Genomic DNA, 19434 nt, shown 5'->3' with positions numbered 1-19434 from the left:
ATGGACCTGGAGGGGATTGTGCTGAGTGAAACAAGCCAGGTGGGTGCCCTCATGGAAAAAACAAATACCATAGGACTTTATTAATATGTGGGATATTTAACAACAGACAAACGAACAAACAAAACCCCAAAATCTCATACAGGCAGACAACACATTGGTGGTTGGAGGGAAAGGGAGGAGGGAGGGCAAGGTACGTAAAGGGGTCAGCTGTGTGGTGATGGGTGGAAATGATTTCGGTGGTGAGCACGATGTATTACATACAGATGTCGAATTATAATTAAGTTAGACACCCGCAATTTATATATAAGGTCACTTCAAAAGAAGAACAAAGAGGCTATTTCTTAAAAACTCCTGCTGAAAATAGGTGGAAAGGGCTGCCCAGAGAGGTTTCGTTCAGAGAGACTTGGCCAAAGTCACATAGTAATTTTTAAGAACCAGTCCCCCGAACTTTCAAAAACTCATTTGGTGAATGATACTTTCAAAATGCTCTGCTGGATAGCATCTTTTTTTAAAAAAATTGAGATATAATTGACATATAACGTATTCTTTTGGGATATACAACATAATGATTTGATATGTTAGCCCACTAGCTTTTAAATCCACTCAGATCTCTCTTATCTTAAAAAACAAACCATTCTCTCTCTTTAGCATCATTGCTACACCTTCTTCTATGAAGTTAGTATCATCCTGATACCAAAAGCAGACAAAGGCATTGAGAAAAAACCAGCCGACCAACTCCGTTTTGGATATAGACGAAAAGGGCTGGAAGGAAGTGCTGCTGGGAAAGACTGACCTTGCTGATCTCCATCATGGACATGGTGATGCTGTAGAGCTGGTTCTTACTGGTGCTGGCGACAAGCATTTCCTCGGAGGGGCTGAAGCACAAGCAGAGGATGTCCTGTTTGTCAGACTGACTCGAGTCGTTGCTCTGCAGGTCCACAGGAATCTGCCCAAGATGCAAGACAGCTCTCAGGGATGTCCCCACACGGTAGGTGGGCCCTTGGGCTTTCAGAGTTCTCTCAGATACTTTGAACTCACAGGCTCCTGGACCAGCATGGTTCCGGGCTCCACCTCAGAGGTGGAGAAGGGAGGGTTTGCGTTGCCTCTGTTTCTGTGGGTTTTCTATTCACCTTTAAGTGATTAGTGGTTGAATAATAAGACAATGGCCTACGTGAAGATGATCAATCCACATACGTCAAGTCGAGATCTTCTCTGAAAACAAGTGCTTTCACACAAGTCTAACTCCCACTTACTCCCAGTCTTGGGTTCATTTGGGACGTGCTGGAACCTGTGCTGGTGCCTGCCTGCTCTGAGCATACCAGGGTGCACTTCAGGGCAGCACAGGGGAAGGTGACAGCCCTTCTTCCACAGGGGGTGGGTGACAGGGCAGAGAAGAGGGAAGGGGTCACACAGCTCCTGCCAGCAGTCTCTGAGAGGGCCTGTGGTTCCCAAGTAGACATTATAAAATTAGATTTCCTTCTCCCTGCTATTGCTCTTCTTCCATTAACAACTGAACTTCTTGAAAGGCTGGCCTGCACAAACCATCTCCACTTCTTTATCACACACTCAGTTCTTACCTCCTTATCATTTGATAAATGAATTTTCCTTCCACTGCATCATTTACTGAAACTGTCCTCATGAACAGTGGAAACTTCCTTATCACCAAAGCCAGACGGCCCTGCTCAGTCCTCATCTTCTTGACTCTTCCGGAGCCTGCAGCAGCGATGGCAGCACGTCCTCCCTGGGACCCAGGACACCGGGCTCTCATGCCTCCTTTCCTGTGCCTGGAGCTCTGTCTTGCTACACACCCCCGCGCCTTCATGTAGTCAACTCCTTCTGCTCCACAGGACAAGGAAGGCTCTGGGAACCTGCCCCTGACCTGCCCTGGGCTGGGTGGGCACTGGTCTTCCCTCAACAAGCCCGTAGCAGCCGACAGCTCCCTCTGCTGTATGTTCATCGTGCTGTGGTAAGTAGAACGGGAGCCTGCGGACCGAGGACTTGTCTGTGTTGTCCAGCTGCCGTCTCCCACAAAACCCGAAGACACGCAGGTTTTGCTAGATTCGTCTGTCATCTAAGTCACTGAGCCAATAAGCAGTAGAGTCAAGTCTAACTCATTCAGTATATTTTCAACCACTTCATGTCCAACGGCCCTGAATGGCCCCCACTATCTCTCGTAGGCTGGGTACTGTTCTTAAGTGTACTGTTCTTACACTTCTCCACTCAAACAGGTTGTCTGCTGAATCACATACACACTCCTCAGGTGGGCATTTGGGATCTTTCACCTGCTTTAGCTGCCATCTTCTCCCTTCACGTGACTTTAGTCCTTCTCTACTGGGGCACAGGGGCTATCCCAAATATACCACCTACTCCCTGACAGTGAGTGGTGTCTTTGCTTAATTTGTTCCTTCCATCTGGAATTGCTAATCTGTTTCTTTCTGTCAGACGTTACCCATCCTCTTAAGGCCTCTTGTCAGAGATGACCGTCAAACACCCAGAAGCCTTCCTGGTTCTTTCCCAACCAGATACACTCTCTCTCCAAAGCAGTGTGTATCATTTATTCCATACACATTTACTGAACGCTTGCTATCTGTGGGGTAGTATGCTGGAAGTTAAATATGAACATATATCACAATAATACAATTTTTATGGGAACGCTACGCTTCTAAGGGAAAATAGAATTTGCCAAAGGTCTCTCCCAGGATTCATATCCTGATCTTCCCAATTTTGAACTCAGGTTCTGTGCAACCCATCCTAAAAACTCCCTCAGGACGAATGGCTCAAGTCCCCATTTCCTCTCAGCCTGATAGCCCCTCTGTTCCCCATCAAACTCCTGGTTGGTGCTCTGCTGCCTGAGAGCAAGTGTCTGCAGGACCCTAGTTTTGCCCCTTCCTCCCCTCCTTACCCGGATTTCCCTGGTCTCATGATAAACATCCTTGTCTTCCAACTTCTCAAACAGCAGGACTCTTCCTGGTCCAGCAGAACAAGCAAATCCCTTTGAATAGGTCGCAATGGCAAACACCTGGGGCATGGGCAGCTGACTTTGGCTAGCAGTTACCATGACCTGTTCATAGGAAGGTACCGGGGAGCTGAGCGGTGGAAAGTCAATCAAGCTAGAAAAAGAAAATTGCATGCAAAGTTTACAGAGACAATCTGTAAACAAGGAAATGAATTTTGCTAGCAATAAGAAAGCAGGGCTGTCTTAGGGTGTGGGAGAAGCCCCCAGTGTGAGCCCCTTTCCCAGAGCCAGACGCTGCCCTTTTTCCTGGGAATGCTGCCCAAACTCCGAAGGAAGACTGGAAGGTTGCACACTTATTTAGTAGTCTCACAATCCTGTGAGGTCACTACTATTATCGTTGTTGTTGTTGTTGTTGTTGTTATATTATCCTCATGTTGGTGTGTAGAAAAAAAGTGGCTCAAGGAACTGAGTTTCCTAAATTCACACAATTAGTAAGTGGAAGAGCTAAGATTGGAATCAAAGTGTCCATTTCCTCCCTCCCTCCCCTCTTTCTTCCCCCTCATTTCTTCATTCATGCACTCACTCGTACAACAGGATTTATTGGCATCATACTGTGTTAATGACGCTGTGAGACAATGGGAAATGAGATCGACACAGTTCCAGCCTTCAGGAGGTTATAGTCTAGGACAGTTACAGAGAAGGTGCACCGACCAGAGACGAGCAGAGGCTGAGCTGGAGACAAGCAACCGTACGTCAGGTACTGTGTATGTGACTGTGGGAGTGGGGTGTGCTGGGGGAGGGCAGGGGAACTACACAGGACCGGGCCCAGAGGCAAGAGCATGCATGAAGCATGCATGGTTGGTGGAGGCCGGAGCCAATGCCCTCTATGTAAAAAGAAGGGCCAGAGTAGCAGTGACGTGTGGGCCAAGTTCAGGAGTCTGGGCTTCATTCTCAGAGCCCCGGACCCACTGAAGGATTATGAACGTGGAAAAGTGGAGGGCATTAGGAAGCACTTAACCAAATCGCAACAGAAAAGATGTCATCGGCACGGGGGATGGTGAAAACGGCAAACCAGAAGTTCCTGAGGAAGAAAGATCTACAGTATGCCGTTGTGGCTGAGGGCTCTGCAGTCAGGCAGGTCTGGGTTTGACTCCTGACCCTGCTGCTGGACAGTGCTGTGATCTTGGATGAGCCAGTTCACTTCTTTGAGCCTCAGTTTCCTTGTCTATGAAGTGGGCGCGATAATAATATGTATTATACAAGGTAAGACTCAAAGGAGAACACACAGGAAGTGCTCAAGGGGGCAAGCTGCGTAGAGGAAGGTGAAGGGGGAAAGAGTGGGACAACTGTAATAGCATAAACAATAAAATGTTAAAATAAATTTTTAAAATTATAATCAAAATTAAATTAAAAAGAAAAAAATGTAGCTAGCAGCTAGAAACTTTTTATGTGCTAGCTGCTGTGAAAAAGGAGACTAATTTCTCTAAATCTTGTATTTCAAAAGGTTTCTACAGATTTCTTTTAAAAAACACTCTTAAGACACCTGGCTCTACACATCTCACCCACTTACTTTATGATGTGAATAATAAAAAATTAAAAACCTTAAAAAAAATACAGTGCTCCAGGCAGTGCCCCGGACACACAATGGTACAGCCCGGTGCGTGCGCGAGATTGTTGGTTGTGGTCGAGGCAAAAGTAACAGCTCCCTCCTGAGCCCCCGTGTTAGCCCACATTCTTCTGTCAGATTTACCAATGACCTTTCCTTGCGCTGCTTTGCTGGTCTGTGGCCTCCTAGTGAATTGTGAGGTCCCGCAGGATCTGTTTCCCCAGCGCCTAGCAAGATGCCGTGCATATCGCAAGGGCTCGGTGGACACTTATTTAATTGATTCAGTAAGTTAGGCAGCCATTAGAAAAGAAGTTTTTGGAAATCTGTAGCTTTGGGGACTAGTCATATTAAAATGCTTATAAAATAAGGTTAAGTATAAAAATAAAAAGAACTGTATCTAGGCTATGGTCCTCATGGTCAAATTTGTGCTTGACGATAGATGGACACTAGAAAGGCAGAGGGCAGACAAAGAGTTGATTTTTAAACTACAGAGGACAGGAGTGATTTTAAAAGAATGCTGGTTTTGCTGTGACGCTATTAATCCGATGAGTATATTTTTAGAGGAGCCCCAGCCCAGGGGCTGCCATTACCTCTCTGATTCCTGGATCACCTCCAGATTCTTGGTCTCGCTGATGGACTCCTGGACCATGATACTTGCCTCCCAGCGTGGGTCTCCAGATTCAAAGAGGAAGAGCCTGCCTGTATCAGTGCCGACGACAATCTTGTCATCAGACACCCAGGCATGGGCTAGGTAGTTTTGGGGTTCTCCCCTCTGAAAGTTGGTTTGCTTCAGGGTTCCCTCCGTGAAACGGAGAAGCTTAAACATCCCATTTCCAGTGATGCAAATCTGGGTGTTATCGTGAGGACTGAAGCTCACCTATGAAATGTGAAAGAATAAAAGACAAAGATTTATAAAACTTAACCTTGATGGAGTTATTTCTCATTCTGCTAACTAGTATTTATTTCAGGCAGCTCAGAGTATCCTTGAAACATCGCTAACTCCTATACTTTTGATACTATATTTGATAAGAGCACAGATCTATACTCATTATTATTTGTGGGGCCAGTTTCAAACTAGGAAACATACAAAAGCCATTTTACAAAGGCCAAAAACTAAAAGGAGCAGGTCTTGACAATGGCCAAACACTGTGCCAGCAAAACGGAACAAAAGCTCAGCTGGAGACACAGAAGCGTGAGGATCTGGCAGGTTAATGTGCCCTGTCAGGAAGGCGGGGGGGGGGGGGGGGGGGGGGAAGGAACCAACGTCAGGGACTGCTATGTGGTCTCTTACCAGCTGAGCTTTATCTGCACCCTCAACCCAACGCACAGAAACCTGCCACCCCCACTAGACGGTGAGCAACTTGAGGGGCTGTGGCTTTTTCATCTCTGCATTCCCAGTGCTGGGTTCCTAGAGGACGTCCAGCACATGAGCATTGAATCTACGGGAGTGAAGGAGCTGTCTGCTCTGAAAGGGGATGCTGCACAGGCCTCACTGTGGCCTGGAGGAAATGACCTTCCGGCTGTACCTGGTTCTATGGCCACCGAGCCTTTTGATTGCTAATTTCACCTTCCAAGTTCTCTGACTAGGGAGGAAGCACATTGGATGAACGATATGGGTGCTCTGGCCCTGACGTGCTTAGATTATACACCAGCCTCCTGTGAGAAGAACTGAGTCTATGCCTGGGACACTGACTAGCCAGGACCTCTGAACAGGAACAGAACTGAGTTCCTGAAAACTTGTAAAACTGAGTTCTAGCTCCTGGACTGCATTGACTGCACCAAGATAAAACTCCCTGGGACCCTCGGCCTAGGCAGGGACCCACTTTCTAACGGGTGGTCTTCATTTTGCCTTCACACCACCATAGAAAACTCTGCTCCCCACATATTTGCAATTGCATTGAAAACTGTTTAAGATCTACCCCTTCACATTACATCCCCGAAACCTTCCCATCTCCTAGCAATGCTGTGGAAAGAGGCCAGAACCAGAAAGAGAGAGTGAGTTTGATCATTTCACCTCTGGGTCTGACCTGTGACCAGAAAGCAGTTCTAGGCCAGAGGAGAGGAGACAGGTACTGGAGCCAGGGGCTCCTAGTCTGCTAGTCACCACCCCTGGGACTTCAGGTGAGTAACAACCTCTTGGAGCCTCAGTTCCCTCATCAGCGTGATAGGGATAATAATTATGCATACCATATATGGTTTTTGTGAGACTAAGTTTAAAAATGTATGTGAAGAAATTAGCACTGCTCCTGGTAGATAGAAAGCACTCAATAAAAGACAGCTCATACTCTTCTTCTTCTTCTTCTTCTTTTTTTATAATTTGCATGACACTTATTATTATGCTGGGAGGTACCTGGTAGACAGTGTTGTTCTGAGAGTCAGTTCTGACAATGGCCATTACTTTCTGTTTTTCCCATAGCCAATAGACAAGGTTGGACTCCGGAGGTGATGTCTGAGTCAACAGGTATTTGGAGTCTGGAGAAAAAGCCATGCTAGTAAATTTTTGAACTGGGAAGTCAAAATTATTAAGGACTTTGCGCTTCCGGCAAGGGATGGATGACAGCTCATAAATGGTGATGGCAGGTTTTTCTTGCACTATCTCGGACATAGCGAGGTATCGCCGATTAGGGCTGATGGACAGGGCCAACATGGCTTGACTCTTGTCTGAGCCTGCAAACAGGTAAAAGGAAATAATGAGGGTAGATCACCAAGATTCAACCTGAACCAGGCATGGCAGTAGGCTCTGCTGATCGGACAGGGGAAAAGTGCAGAAACAGGTCATTGTCAACCCATGAAGCTCCTTGGTACAACTATGTCTGAGGTATGATGAAAATGGCTAGGAGGGGCATCTCCCCAAGGCCGAGGTGGGAGGGGGACTGATTCCTGAAGGAGGACAAAGTGGGACAGGGAGGGGAATGGGGCAGGTGGCAGGGAGAGCAAAGGTGAGGGTGTGAGAAAGTAGGATATTGCTGTAGCATTGCATGTGAACCAGGGGTGGCCACGATAAGTCTAGAAGGGTGGAATAGGGTCAGATCATATAGGCCTTTATGCCCCGAGTGGGCAGCACTCAATACTCTTCCTTTGCTTTCAAGGCTGGGATGCTAACTACTGTATTCCTCAGTCTCCCTTGCAGTTAGGTGATCTATGTGGCATTCTGGCCATGAGATAGATACAGAAGTTTGCTGGACTGGTTTTCTGGTAAAGCCTTTGCTTTCTTGAAAACCAGGGATAGATGCATTCTATCCTCTTTTACCTGGAATACAGAGGTAATGCCTGGAGATACAGCAGTCATCTTACAACCATGAAGTAACAAGCTTGAGAACCAAAGCTATGGTCCTCTGCCTAGCAGTGCCTGAGGCAAAGATTAAAGTGCAAATACTCTATTTGGGAAATGAAATTAAGGCCACGTTATGATTTTCGTGGGCCCTGGGTACTACTACTTTCAGGAGCCCCTTCCTCCATTAAAGAATGTTTAAAAGTATATTTTGTGATTGCATTGATATAAAGAGAAATATATCCAGGCTGGATTCATTATGATACATTCATTATTATTATTATATTATTTTTTCCTGATTTTATTTATTTATTTTTAGAGAGAGTGGAAGGGAGGGAGAAAGAGAGGAAGAGAAACAATTGTGGTTGACTTTCGCATGCCCCCAACTGGGGACCTGGCCCACAGCCCAGGCATGTGCCCTGACTGAGAATCAAACCAGCAACCCTTTGGTGTGCAGGTCGGTACTCAATCCCCTGAGCCACACCAGCCAGGGCTGACTTTAAAATAAGTTGAAATTAAAACTTATTTATTCCTTTGGTCCCTGAATATATCACGGGCCTTAGGCTCCATGTCTTCTGTGCTTTGTGGGTACGTCCTCTGTCTCAGTTAACAGCAACACCATCCTTTTGATTAATCAGGCCAACCCCTTGCTGCTTCTTTTTCTCTTCCATCCTACACCAGGCCTCTGAGAAAATCTGTCCCCTCCACTTTCAAAATGTATCCAGGATTTGGTCTCTTCTCACCATCTCTATCACCTACAACCTGCTCCTTGACACCGTTTTCATCATCTGGATTATAGCAATAGTTTCTTAACTGGTCTCCTGCATCCTCAATGACCCTCCTTAAATCTATTATCCATACAGTTACCAAAATGAACCTGTTGAAACAGAAGTCAGATCATGTTTCTCTCTGTGCTTAGAATCCTCCCATGACTTCTCATTTCATGCAAAGTGAGAGCCTATGACCTACAAAGCCCTATGTGGTGTTGCTCCCATTACTTCCTTGCCTTACCTTTCACTCCCTGCTCCTCCATTCACTCCATTCCATTCACTGGCTTCCCTGCTATTCACCTAATGCACTGAGCACCCTCCTAACTCAGCCTCAAAGGTGAAAGACAAAAGTATAAAGCATAATAGAGATAATATAGGAGAATATATTAATAATCTTAGGTTACGGAACAATTCCCGAACAAGGTACAAAAAGGAAAAGGTTGATGAACTTCATTAAAACTAAAAATTTGTATCCATTAAAATGCCATAAAGAGGGAGAAAACACAAGTTCCAGACTGGGAGAAATTATTTGCAATACATATATTTGACAAAGTATTGGTAAATGGAATATAGAAAGAGTGTTTATAAGTCAGTAAGAAAATTACCCCCCCCCCCAAATCCCTTAGAAAAATGGGTAAAAGACTTAAGGCATTTCAATGAAGACTACATAAGAATAACCCATAAACATGTGAAAAAAATATTCCTCCTCATTAGTAATAAAGAAATGCACTCTAAAACCAGTAATATATACTTCCTCAATCACTAGATTAGTAAAAAATCAAGAAGTTGGACATAAGTTGGTGAGATTCCGGGGAATGGCAAGTCCTGAGCACTCCTGGTGGGGGTATAGATTGGTACCACCATGTTACCCAGTAATGTCAGCCCTGGCTGTGTGCCTCGGAGGATCCCTGCGCAAGTGGACAAGCATACGTGAATGCAAAAAATTTATACTGGCATGGTTTGCAACAGCAAAAAAATGTTGTGTCCCAAATATCCATTAACACCAGTATCAACAGACACATTTGAGACATTAGATTCAGAGCTGGGAACACTAAGTACAAATAAAATAAACTCAGGATGCATGTAATGTGTATGCAGACGCACAATTTCAAAAGCAAGATGTTGAACAAAAGAAGCAAGTCATAGACTACATATACTATGATTCCATTTATATAAAGTTAATAAATAGCAAAAACAAAACTTAATGGGGTTGTAGGTATGAGGTTTGTTCAGAAAAAGTCCAGCCATTGTTAAGGTTCCAAGGTGCCTACTCCGAAGGGGACTGAAGTATCCTATGTACAATGTATCTTGTATCTTTTCCAGTAAATGTCTCTGTTTCTCAGTATCCTGGCTGGATACTTTCTGGACAGACCTCATGTATGGTAAAACTACAGGCAACAAAGAGTGGAAAATGGGAATGTGACTAAGTTGTGGAAATCATGCATATCATCCATCAACAGGACCAGGGAGAACAAAAACAAATGTAACATTACATGTATGATTATTTGTGACTTGGGATAAAATCTCCAGTGTCTTCATCATACATGCATTCAGAAGGTGCTGGAATGAGGGTAGTGTACTGTGGAAAACTGTCAGACAACTCAAAAAGTGGGCCTGGTGATGACAAAAACAATGATATTGAGGAAGCATGAAGAGAGGTTCTTTAATTTTTTCATTAAATAACTGTGAAAAAAAGTACTTTTAAAAATATTTAGTTTTTAACCGAATGTATTGAGGTCACATTGGTTGACAAAACCATGCAGGTATTAAGTGTATGATTCAGTAAAACGCCATCTGCACATTTTTACATGTAATGCAAGTAGCCATGTATTTCTTCTACATTTAGAGAACTCTGCGTTTATTCAAGTTGGCCAAAACACTTTCCTTTCAATCATCGGGTTGCAATTATGAGCGTATATTTGCCACAAAAGGTTAATGGGTCAGGATGGAAAGGGTTTTACCTGGAATGAATTTTTGCCACTTCTGATCTATATTGTACTTCACACAGTAATTTCCTGAAGGAAATATAACGATCTGTTCATCGAAGAAGCAGATATTGTTGGTCACGTGGGATCGAAGACCAAAAGCTTGCTGCGAGAGTGCAACCACGGTCGACATGGTCCCTGGCCAAAGAGTTGGTTCAGTGAAGACCGAGCGCTGCAGGTTAGCTTTAGTGCACCGCCGCGCTCCGCCCGGAACACGCCCCGGACTCCGCCCCCGGATTCCTCCCCGTCGCACTCCCCCCTCTCCCCCAGTACCCCTCACTCTCGCCCTGGGCTCGGCTCCTACACCCTCCCCTTTCCTTTGTACCCTTGCGGCTTCCTGCTCCTCTGGATGACTCCAGGGTACCCCCTCTCACCTTTGGCTTCTCTTCTCCGAGTCACCAGACCACGCGTGTATCCAGGGGGAGTATTCCTACGGACCCCAAGCAACTGGGGCACTTTCGGACGCCGGAGCGGTTCCTATAGCAACGGGAAACCGGAAGTGTGGGTCTGAGGCCGGAAGCGGAAGTCCAAGCAAGAAATTCAGCAACTGCTGTGGGTTGGTGGCGCTGGAGTGGTTCGCGTCCACGTGGAGCAGCGTGGTGAGGGTCGGGGGCTGGAAGCAGGCGGCAGCGGCGAGAGGCGCTCTTTTCCAGCCGCGTGGGCCTCGGCCCTCTCTGCTTCCTCTGTTAGCGTTGGATGTGTGCGCTGCGAGATGGACAATGCCCTGCTCTCAGGCTCGGACTCGGATTCTGAAGATTCTTTCGTCACTGACAAGGAGGTAGGTGTCAGCCGAGCTGGCCGGGAGCTGGGCGCGGGAGGCGGCCTTACTCCCCCGGTACTGACAGCCGATCCTGCCCTGCAGTTGCAAGATGCGTTTTCCCGAGGGCTTCTGAAGCCAGGCCTCAATGCCGTGCTAGAGGCTCCGAAAAAAGCGGTGAACGACGTGGTGAGCTCGGGCGCCAGGTCGGGGGCACGGAACGGTTGGGCTTGGGTAGCTGAGTTCCTGTCCAAGGAAGGACGGAACATGCGCATTGTCAAGAGGGTCCATTACCTGTTGCGGAATTGGGGGTTAGCACTTTGTCGGTTGGCCTAGCACCCTGGGCTTGGGAGAGACATATTAAGGCTTCCCTTCTTAGGAGCTCAGTGTCTGAATTTCCTAGAATGGCCTGAAGCAGTGTTTGACAGAATTCAAGCGGGATCTGGAATGGGTTGAAAGGCTTGATGTCACCCTCGGTCCGGTGCCAGAAATAAGTGGACCCCAGTCAACAGCTCAGAACAAGGATCGGAAAGCTGTTGATCCAGAAGATGACTTCCAGCGGGAAATGAGCTTGTATGTTTTCAAATGTGGGAGAAGTTGTGAGTCCCTGTGCTACCGTGGGGCGGGGCAGGTGGGGAGGGGGCATGGAATAATGAACCTGTACTCCTCAGAAGATGTAAGAAGCTTGGGAGCAGAGAGGAAGGCTTCTTTTGACTAAAAAGAGCTAAAGTTTGTGTGCAATTATTAGAACAAAAATTTTCTTACAGAAGGTTCTTATGTGGACTTTTTTTAGTGACTACAGACTACATAAGATTTCATTATGCATTGGCATCACAAGATTGGCATTAGTTTGTAAGTTGATAGTTACTTTTAGAATGGTCATCCTCTTAAACTAATTCATTTTCAGCAATACTCCTTGCCCCCCCCCTTTCTAAAAGAGTGTACAGTTAAATTTCTTCCAGATACCAAGCTAATGAGATTTTACTTATTACAGTTTTTGTTTGTGTGTGTGTTCTTGCTGGCGAAGGTCAGCTGTTGAGAGTCCTTCTGACCTTGGATAACTCCTGAGAGGCAGTGAGAAGGAATGTAAGGCCTCCCCCACTTAGCTTATTTCACACTTGGTCCTATATCCTCAGCTACCGGCAGGCCCAGGCTGCTGTGCTTGCAGTATTACCCCGCCTCCATCAGCTCAAAGTCCCTACTAAGCGGCCCACTGATTATTTCGCAGAGATGGCCAAGTCTGATCAGCAGATGCAGAAGGTAAGAAAAAGGAAAGGTTGTGTTTTTTGTTCTTTTTTTTTTTTCTGGAAAGCTGAGGCTTTGTACTTTTAAGTATATTTAGCTAATATATTCAAGTATATTTAAATATACCTATATTTAAGTATATAGGCTAATCACCTATAATGTTTAAAAAAATACTAAGCTTAATAATAGGGGACCAGTTGTCAGAGGACAATTATTATTTCTATTGTCTACTTCAGACTCATGCCAATCACCACCAATTAGATAAACATAAGGATGAGTTTCTCCTGATTTAAACAGTTAAGGGGCAGAAAAGCAGTGGAAGAAGTGTGGTCCCCAAGGCAAAGATGGCTCTTTGCATTCTAGCTGGCGTGAGAGTGGCTCGATGTGTAGAAAAAACACAGACCTCATCCTGCGGTTGCCAGGGGCCAGCGCTACAACTTGCAAACAATTCACTTCCTCTGAGCTTCAGTTTTCTGTAAAATGCGGGATCCATATATGGCTCAGATGTAGTATAATTGAGAGTTAGGTAGAACTTGGTCCTTATTTAACTTTGGGAGGAAGAGAATTGCCAAAATCTAATCCCAGATGTATTGAAATAGCTCCCTTGGGTCTCAAGCTGGACAGTGGGGTGCTCTTGTCTCGGTGGCACTTAGGGAAGCCAATCTCTGTGCATTCACACTGACAACTGCTGTTCCTTGAACTGAAATGTGTGCATTTGATGGAAAAGGCTAGATGCCTGATATCTGTTCGAGTTTTTAGTGTGTATCTGGTATGTTGGAGAAGGGAACTGGGGCTGCGTGCAGGTTTAACCTGTCTGCAGACAGTAGGGATGGGCAGAAGTTAGTTTCTCTTGACAAAACTGCAAGCAGCAGCTTTGTGTAATGGAGCAAATGGCACCCTAGGAGTGGGAAGGCTGCTTTCAATTTCTAGCTTCACTGCTGATATGTCTTGGACAAAGTGCTCAGGCTTTGGGTGACATTGCCCTCATGGGTAAAACCTGGGTCTTAGACGATTTACAAGGTTCCTTTGAGCTCCATAATTTGCAGAACAGGATATCTGTTTCCTGCAGTCCTGCTGACTTCACCCAAAGTAGCAGTCATCCCAGATTCAAATAACAGAAGTTGAGAACATTTTGTATTTTAGATTCGACAGAAGCTGCAGGCTAAACAGGCCGCCATGGAGAAATCGGAAAAGGCTAAGCAACTTCGAGCACTTAGGAAATACGGAAAAAAGGTGAGAAGGAGAGTGGCCGGGGGCCCAACGAGGCCCAGTGTGTTTGTCAGGCCACACTTCTGAGGTCTGATGTGGTTCCCGACCGCGTGTTTGCTGTCCCATAGTGGGCTGTGCACTCGTATTCGTGAGCGCAGTCCTTCCTCGACACCAGTGTGTTACCAGGAGCAGTGTGGTGTCTGTAGGCAAGTTCTTTACCCGTCTAGCTTGCACTTCAATTTTTTTAAACCTTTAAAAAAAATTATATATATATTTTAAGATTTTACTTATTTTTTAGAGAGAGAGGAAGGGAGGAAAAAAGAGAGGGAGAGAAACACCAATGTGTGAGCAATCAGTTGCCTCTCTCACGCCCCCAACTGGGGACCTGGCCCACATCCCAGGCCTGTGTCCTGACTGGGAATTGAACCGGCAATCTTTTGGTTTTCAGGCCAACACGTAACCCAGCGAGCCACACCAGCCAGGGCTCCAGTTTGCACTCCTGTGCAGTGACGGGTTGTGGGTCCAGATCAGTGGTTTCCAAGCCTGACCTCACAGCAGAATGGCCTGGGGAAATTTTTCAAAACAGATTGCTAGGCTTTAGTATTTCTGGGACTCTGTATATGTTTTCTTTCCTTCCCCTCAAAGCTCCTCAGAGGATTCTGTTGTGTACCCTGGTTTGGGAATCACTAGCCTCGGTGATTTAAAGTCCTTGGAGGAATCATATTGATTGTCATTCAATCAGAGAAAAATGTCACCTGTGAGTTTGAACTATGACCGAGTTCTAATGTAGAACCACAGCAGGCATACCATGGACTGTTTTTTGGTTTTTCTTCTTTATTTCATGATCCCTTAAGAAAGAGGATGACAGGAACTGAAGTTAGGGCTGTGGGAAGAAATGTGTGTGAGGAGGCTCAGCGTGGCTCTTAACGCTTTGGACATAAACACTGTGAGCTGGAGTGTGAGCTGCTGCCCTCATTTGGAGTCTTTGACTGATAGATCCTTTGTGGAGTAAGATTAGATTAACATCCTGTCCTCTGGGAACGGGCTGCTGTGGATTTACTGGATTGATCTGGTGGTCAGTGGCTGAGATCAGCTCAAAAACACCGGCAATTGGTTTAACATAAATTATCAAAGGCAAAGAAAAATTCGGTCAGGCCAGTTAGCTCACTTTCTCTAATTTGAGGAAATCTTAGGGCACTGCTTCTGGGCTGGGGTGATTTTGCTTCCTGGGGATCATTTGGCAGTGTTGGAGACATTTTTTGTTGCTACATCTCGGCGGGGAGCGCGCAGCTGAACCCAGTGGGTAGAGGACAGGGAGGCTGCTAAATGTCCCACAGTACGCGGGACTGGCCGCCTACCCCGAACGGAGAGTTACCCTGTCCGGACTGTCGGTAGTGCTGGGATTGAGAAACCCGCCGTAGGGTAAAAGCATCTCCTTTTGTCCTTAAGCCTTTTCTTTTTTGGTTTTTGGGGACGTCGTTTTTTTCCATTGGTACTTTAATGGCCACTAACAGTAGGTTAGGTATTTAGTTGGCCCAGGTCCAGTTAATGGGAGAACTGGGTGTGGACTGAAATGTGGTTTGCTACAGTTTTGCAGGCAGGGTTGTGTAATGGGGGAAGGGTGCAGACTGCCTGCCTGTGGATCTCAGCTCTGCACTTCCCTGCGGCACAGCTGGGGCAAGTCACCTCACCTTTCTGTGCTTCAGGTTCAGGGATGTTAAGAATTTCCGGGAAGCTGAACTGAGAATGCACTGAGAGCCTTAGCGTAGTCTTGACCCACAGTTAACGTTCTGTGGTGGTGGCGGCGTTACCGCAGCGTTGACACTGGGAGAATATAGACGGTTCAGTGGTGGCTTGGAATGGCTGTAACAGTCCCACATCTGTGTCCCAGGTGCAAACAGAGGTTCTTCAGAAGAGGCAGCAGGAGAAAGCGCATATGATGCACGCCATTAAGAAGTATCAGAAAGGTCAGTGTTTCTCTCTCCTAAAGATACAGGGAGTGGGGTCCCTGCTAATTCTATCACCCACTGTGCTCTGGAGCCTTGATTGATTTGGAACTATTGGGAAGGGTGTGGGGAGCAAGATGTAACTCTTAAATCAATTCAGTAAGCAATAATCTTTTGCAGTTTAATCGTTTCTTAAAATGTGGTGGCACTAATCGAAATACTGCTTCACTCCCAGGCTTCTCAGATAAACTGGACTTCCTTGACGGCGATCAGAAACCTGTTGCTCGGGGCTCGAAGGAAGGCGCTAAAGGCCAGCCGACGAGGAAAGGGTAGGGAGTGTTTGGTTTGCTGTGTGGCGTGTACTGGGCAGCAGTTCACCATATGGCGGGGCCGCCCGACGGAGCAGCCTCAGGGTTCAGAGAGTGTCGCCACTGCCTGCGGCTAAGACTCACCAGGCTATGTGGTGGTCCTTTAGCCATGTCAGTCTTTGAAGATGAGAGTAAGGGGGGTCTAAGGATTTGGCCCATTCACGTGAATGTTCAGTCAAACTTGATTCCCCATCTCACGGTGCGACGGTTAAGGGTTCAGACCCAGACTCTGCCACTCATTGGGAGGGTGGCTTTGAGCAAGTCTCTCTACCTCTCTCAGTGTTCATTTCCTCATCTATGAAAATGAGAAAATTGTATGTGCCTCATAGTGTTAGGAATATCGAAAGGGATGACGTTGGATATTATTATTCTTTTTAGTTCACCACTAGGCATACAGGACACCAGGCTTCGGGTAACGATCGTTTCTGGGAATGTAGTGCATGCTCTGATGAGGCATTTAGGAGGTCGTGGGAGGCACGTCGTAGAAATACCTGACCTGGTGTGTGGATCAGGACCTGGGGATGGCTTCCTGGAGGAGGGTCCCACCTGAGCTTAGTCTGAAGGGTGAATAAGAATTAACCAGGACAATAGGAGAGATGCAGGTTTGGGGAATAAGGGAGGACACAAATGAGCAAAAGCTTAGGGACGAGAACAGCAGGTTCGTGTGTAGGAATAGCAAACATTTGGTGTCCCTGGGAAAACAGTGGGAGGCATGAGCGGGGAGATGTCGCTGGAGGCGCACCTGCGCTGAGTTGCAGAGATGATGTCTGTTTGCCTTGTGGAGAAGCTTGGGCTTTATCCAGTAGGCAGTGGGGAGACACCGGTGGGCTTTACTCAGAATAAATAGTGTGCGGGTCATACTCATGTTTTTTAAAAAACATTACAGTGGTTCTTGTGTGAATGATAGACCTGAGGGTCAGGGACGTTAATCAGGGGACTATTAAAGCCCGGACGAGCAATGATAATGCCCTGAATGTGGTCGTGGGGGTGGAGAAGAGAAAATAGATTGAAGGGATATTCAAGAGGTCAGTTAGCAGGACTCGGTCATCGCACTGGGTGTAGAGAGTGAAGAAGGAAGAATCGAGACTGACTCCCAGGTTTTAAACCTTTGGTTTTAGTCTGGTGTCTGGGTGAATGGGAAGTACCACCAGCCTCTTTAGGGTGTATGTACAGGAGGTGAAACCAGACTAGGAAGGGAGATGACACGTGATTCTGGAAGGCTGAATTTGAGATTCCTGTGGGATGACCAGTTTTAAGATTTTTTACATTTGAATATTAACTGTGGGTCTTTATCCCTAAGAGGCATAGAAACAACTGAGGATGATTTAGCAAGATTTAGTTAAAATAGAAAGCTTTTCAGAGATACTCGGTGAGCCACAAAATGTTCTGTGGGACCTTTCCTGGGCCTCGCTTTGTTTGTTTTCTTGCCCTTGTAGTTAAACCTGTAAATAGATGAGCTGGCCTGAGGAGCTTGTTTGGTAGGAATGTGGGGTATGAATGTGGGGCCAAGGATGAGATTCTAGCTAACGGTGTTGTCTACTTACAGATAGAATTCTGAGGGTATTGTTGGGCCATAAGGAGGATCAGGATTTGCAGGGCCGAGGGTGACCTATAAAACCACTTTTTTCCCAGTCCCAATGCCAAACGTCGCTATAAAAACCAGAAGTTTGGTTTTGGTGGTAAGAAGAAAGGCTCCAAGTGGAACACTCGGGAAAGCTATGACGACGTGTCCAGCTTCCGGGCCAAGAAAGCTCATGGCAAGGGCCTCGCCAGGCCTGGAAAGAAAGGATCAAATGTAAGTGACCTTGGGCACCAGCTGAGAGGCTGCATCAGCCTCCTCTCCCCACCCACTCCCACCCACTCCTGGTCGGGGGGCAGAAGGCCAAGCTGCTACATGACCACGTGTGGTATTTCTTTTTCTGTAGAAGAGACCTGGAAAACGGACAAGAGAGAAAATGAAGAGCAGAACACGCTAAGCAGCATCTTCCAAAAAAAGGGTGAAGACTTGGGATTTCACAATACAATTGGATCCCTTATGTTGGTTTCTTTTTGTAAAAAATATTTTCATTAAATTAAAAAATGCTGAAAGAAACATACCCTTCAGTGAAAGCTCAGGACTAAAAGATTTAGAAATTACTTTTACATATTAAGTAATATTTCTCCTTATTGATAATAACTTAGACATTGAGTACAAATTGTCTTCCTTTTATGACAGATGAAGATTTCACACCCCCCATTCCTCTTCCTCATCCTCCCAAATCTTTATACCATGACTTTAGATAAATCAATAATCAGTGTTTATATCATTAATATCCTTTAAATAGCCATCCCTGGAGAGCTAGGTGAAATATGATAATGTTTCCTTTGTGGCCCAGATTTTGGTTTTTCCTTGGGTTGTCACCTTCTATTTTTCTGAGAGCCTAATTTTCCTTCTATGTCATTTTTTCCTAGATGTTTCATTGTTTTATCCATCTTATAATTTCCTGCTGTAACCTAGGTCTGTCATGCTACTGTCACCTTGTCCCTTTTCTAGACCTTCTAGGTTGGATCCACTATTTCCTGGAGCCCATATTTTTGTGTCTTAACCCATGCCTCTTCTTACTCGTTACCATTTTCTAGTATCTTCCTGAGAAAGGGAACATGGGAGGTGAATTTCTTGTCTCGGCATTGCTTGAATTGTCTTTAATTTGGCTGGTCTGAATTTCCCCCGAGAGTGCTGAGGCATGCTGCTCTGTCTCCGGACCTCCGGTGCTGCCACCGAGAAACCCCTCCCATTATAATCCTCATCTTGTCTCTGGGAGCTTTTCTTGTCGCTGACATCTGAATGCCACGAGGCTGTACCTTGGTGTGCGCTTTTCATTCTTTGGTTAGGGTGTTTGGAAGAACGTGAAGTCCTCAGTTCTGGTAAATTTCATGTTGGATAGCTTCCCCCTGTTTTCTTGGTTCTTGTTCTGCAATTTCTGTTCACGAAATGTTGAACCTCTTCTGGTGACCCAAGTTTGTACTCGTACTGAGTTCTACTTGGTGGGAAGATTTATTTCATTTTAGGTAATGGTTTTATTGAAATCTTATTTTAGTGTTCATTTTTCACTTTAGACCCAAGAGTTCTTTGTTATCTAACTGATCCTTTCTCACATCATTTTACTTCTACTCTACAGATGCCATCTCCAATCATATCTCTCAATATAAATTACAGTTTCGGTTTTTACAAGAGGTTTCTTTTGTCCTCTTCATTCTGTTACCTCAGGGTTCCCCACGCCTGTTTCTGTGCGTTTGGGTTTCCATTATTCCATGTTGAGTTTCTAGTACAGAAAGAATGAA

The 19434-nt window shown here is 45.8% G+C and overlaps 2 protein-coding genes across 6 annotated transcripts in view; one reads left to right on the top strand and one right to left on the bottom strand.

The window, feature by feature from the left end:
- The window catches only part of CFAP57 (cilia and flagella associated protein 57), a 57694-nt gene extending 46638 nt beyond the window's left edge, over positions 1–11056 (bottom strand). For 2 of the 5 annotated variants that reach the window (XM_045204279.2, XM_045204281.2), the window contains exons 1-6: positions 10963–11056; positions 10565–10726; positions 6913–7229; positions 5153–5439; positions 2903–3110; positions 794–946 (exon numbers count right to left, since the gene is read on the bottom strand). In XM_045204279.2, coding sequence (XP_045060214.2) covers positions 794–946; positions 2903–3110; positions 5153–5439; positions 6913–7229; positions 10565–10721 — 1122 coding nt within the window. In that variant the 5' untranslated portion in view covers positions 10722–10726; positions 10963–11056. Of the gene's footprint in view, positions 1–793; positions 947–2902; positions 3111–5152; positions 5440–6912; positions 7230–10564; positions 10727–10962 lie in introns of those variants that run through there. The other 3 variants (XM_045204278.2, XM_045204280.2, XM_045204282.2) reach the window with 3 other exon arrangements.
- Positions 11057–11101: 45 nt separating this feature from the next.
- On the top strand, positions 11102–18292 carry EBNA1BP2 (EBNA1 binding protein 2). The gene is made up of 9 exons (XM_024571231.4): positions 11102–11366; positions 11451–11534; positions 11749–11918; positions 12482–12605; positions 13734–13823; positions 15691–15766; positions 15981–16074; positions 17746–17908; positions 18039–18292. The coding sequence occupies exons 1-9, from the start codon at positions 11301–11303 to the stop codon at positions 18087–18089; spliced, it is 918 nt and encodes a 305-aa protein (XP_024426999.1). The 5' UTR covers positions 11102–11300; the 3' UTR covers positions 18090–18292.
- The last annotated feature ends 1142 nt before the right edge of the window (positions 18293–19434 follow it).

Source organism: Desmodus rotundus, chromosome 3 (assembly GCF_022682495.2).
Source record: "Desmodus rotundus isolate HL8 chromosome 3, HLdesRot8A.1, whole genome shotgun sequence".
Classification (NCBI taxonomy): Eukaryota; Metazoa; Chordata; class Mammalia; order Chiroptera; family Phyllostomidae; genus Desmodus; species Desmodus rotundus.
Note: the sequence above shows the minus strand (reverse complement) of the source record. Positions and strands in the feature narration are given on the sequence as shown.

What these genes read in the sequence shown, in the direction of transcription:
- EBNA1BP2 (XM_024571231.4), top strand. Translation starts at nt 11,301, where the DNA reads ATGGACAATGCCCTGCTCTCAGGCTCGGACTCGGATTCTGAAGATTCT. An exon ending in TTCCAGCGGGAAATGAGCTT is followed by an intron (nt 11,919 to 12,481) that starts GTATGTTTTCAA and finishes CTATATCCTCAG; the next exon opens with CTACCGGCAGGCCCAGGCTG. An exon ending in CATTAAGAAGTATCAGAAAG is followed by an intron (nt 15,767 to 15,980) that starts GTCAGTGTTTCT and finishes CTTCACTCCCAG; the next exon opens with GCTTCTCAGATAAACTGGAC.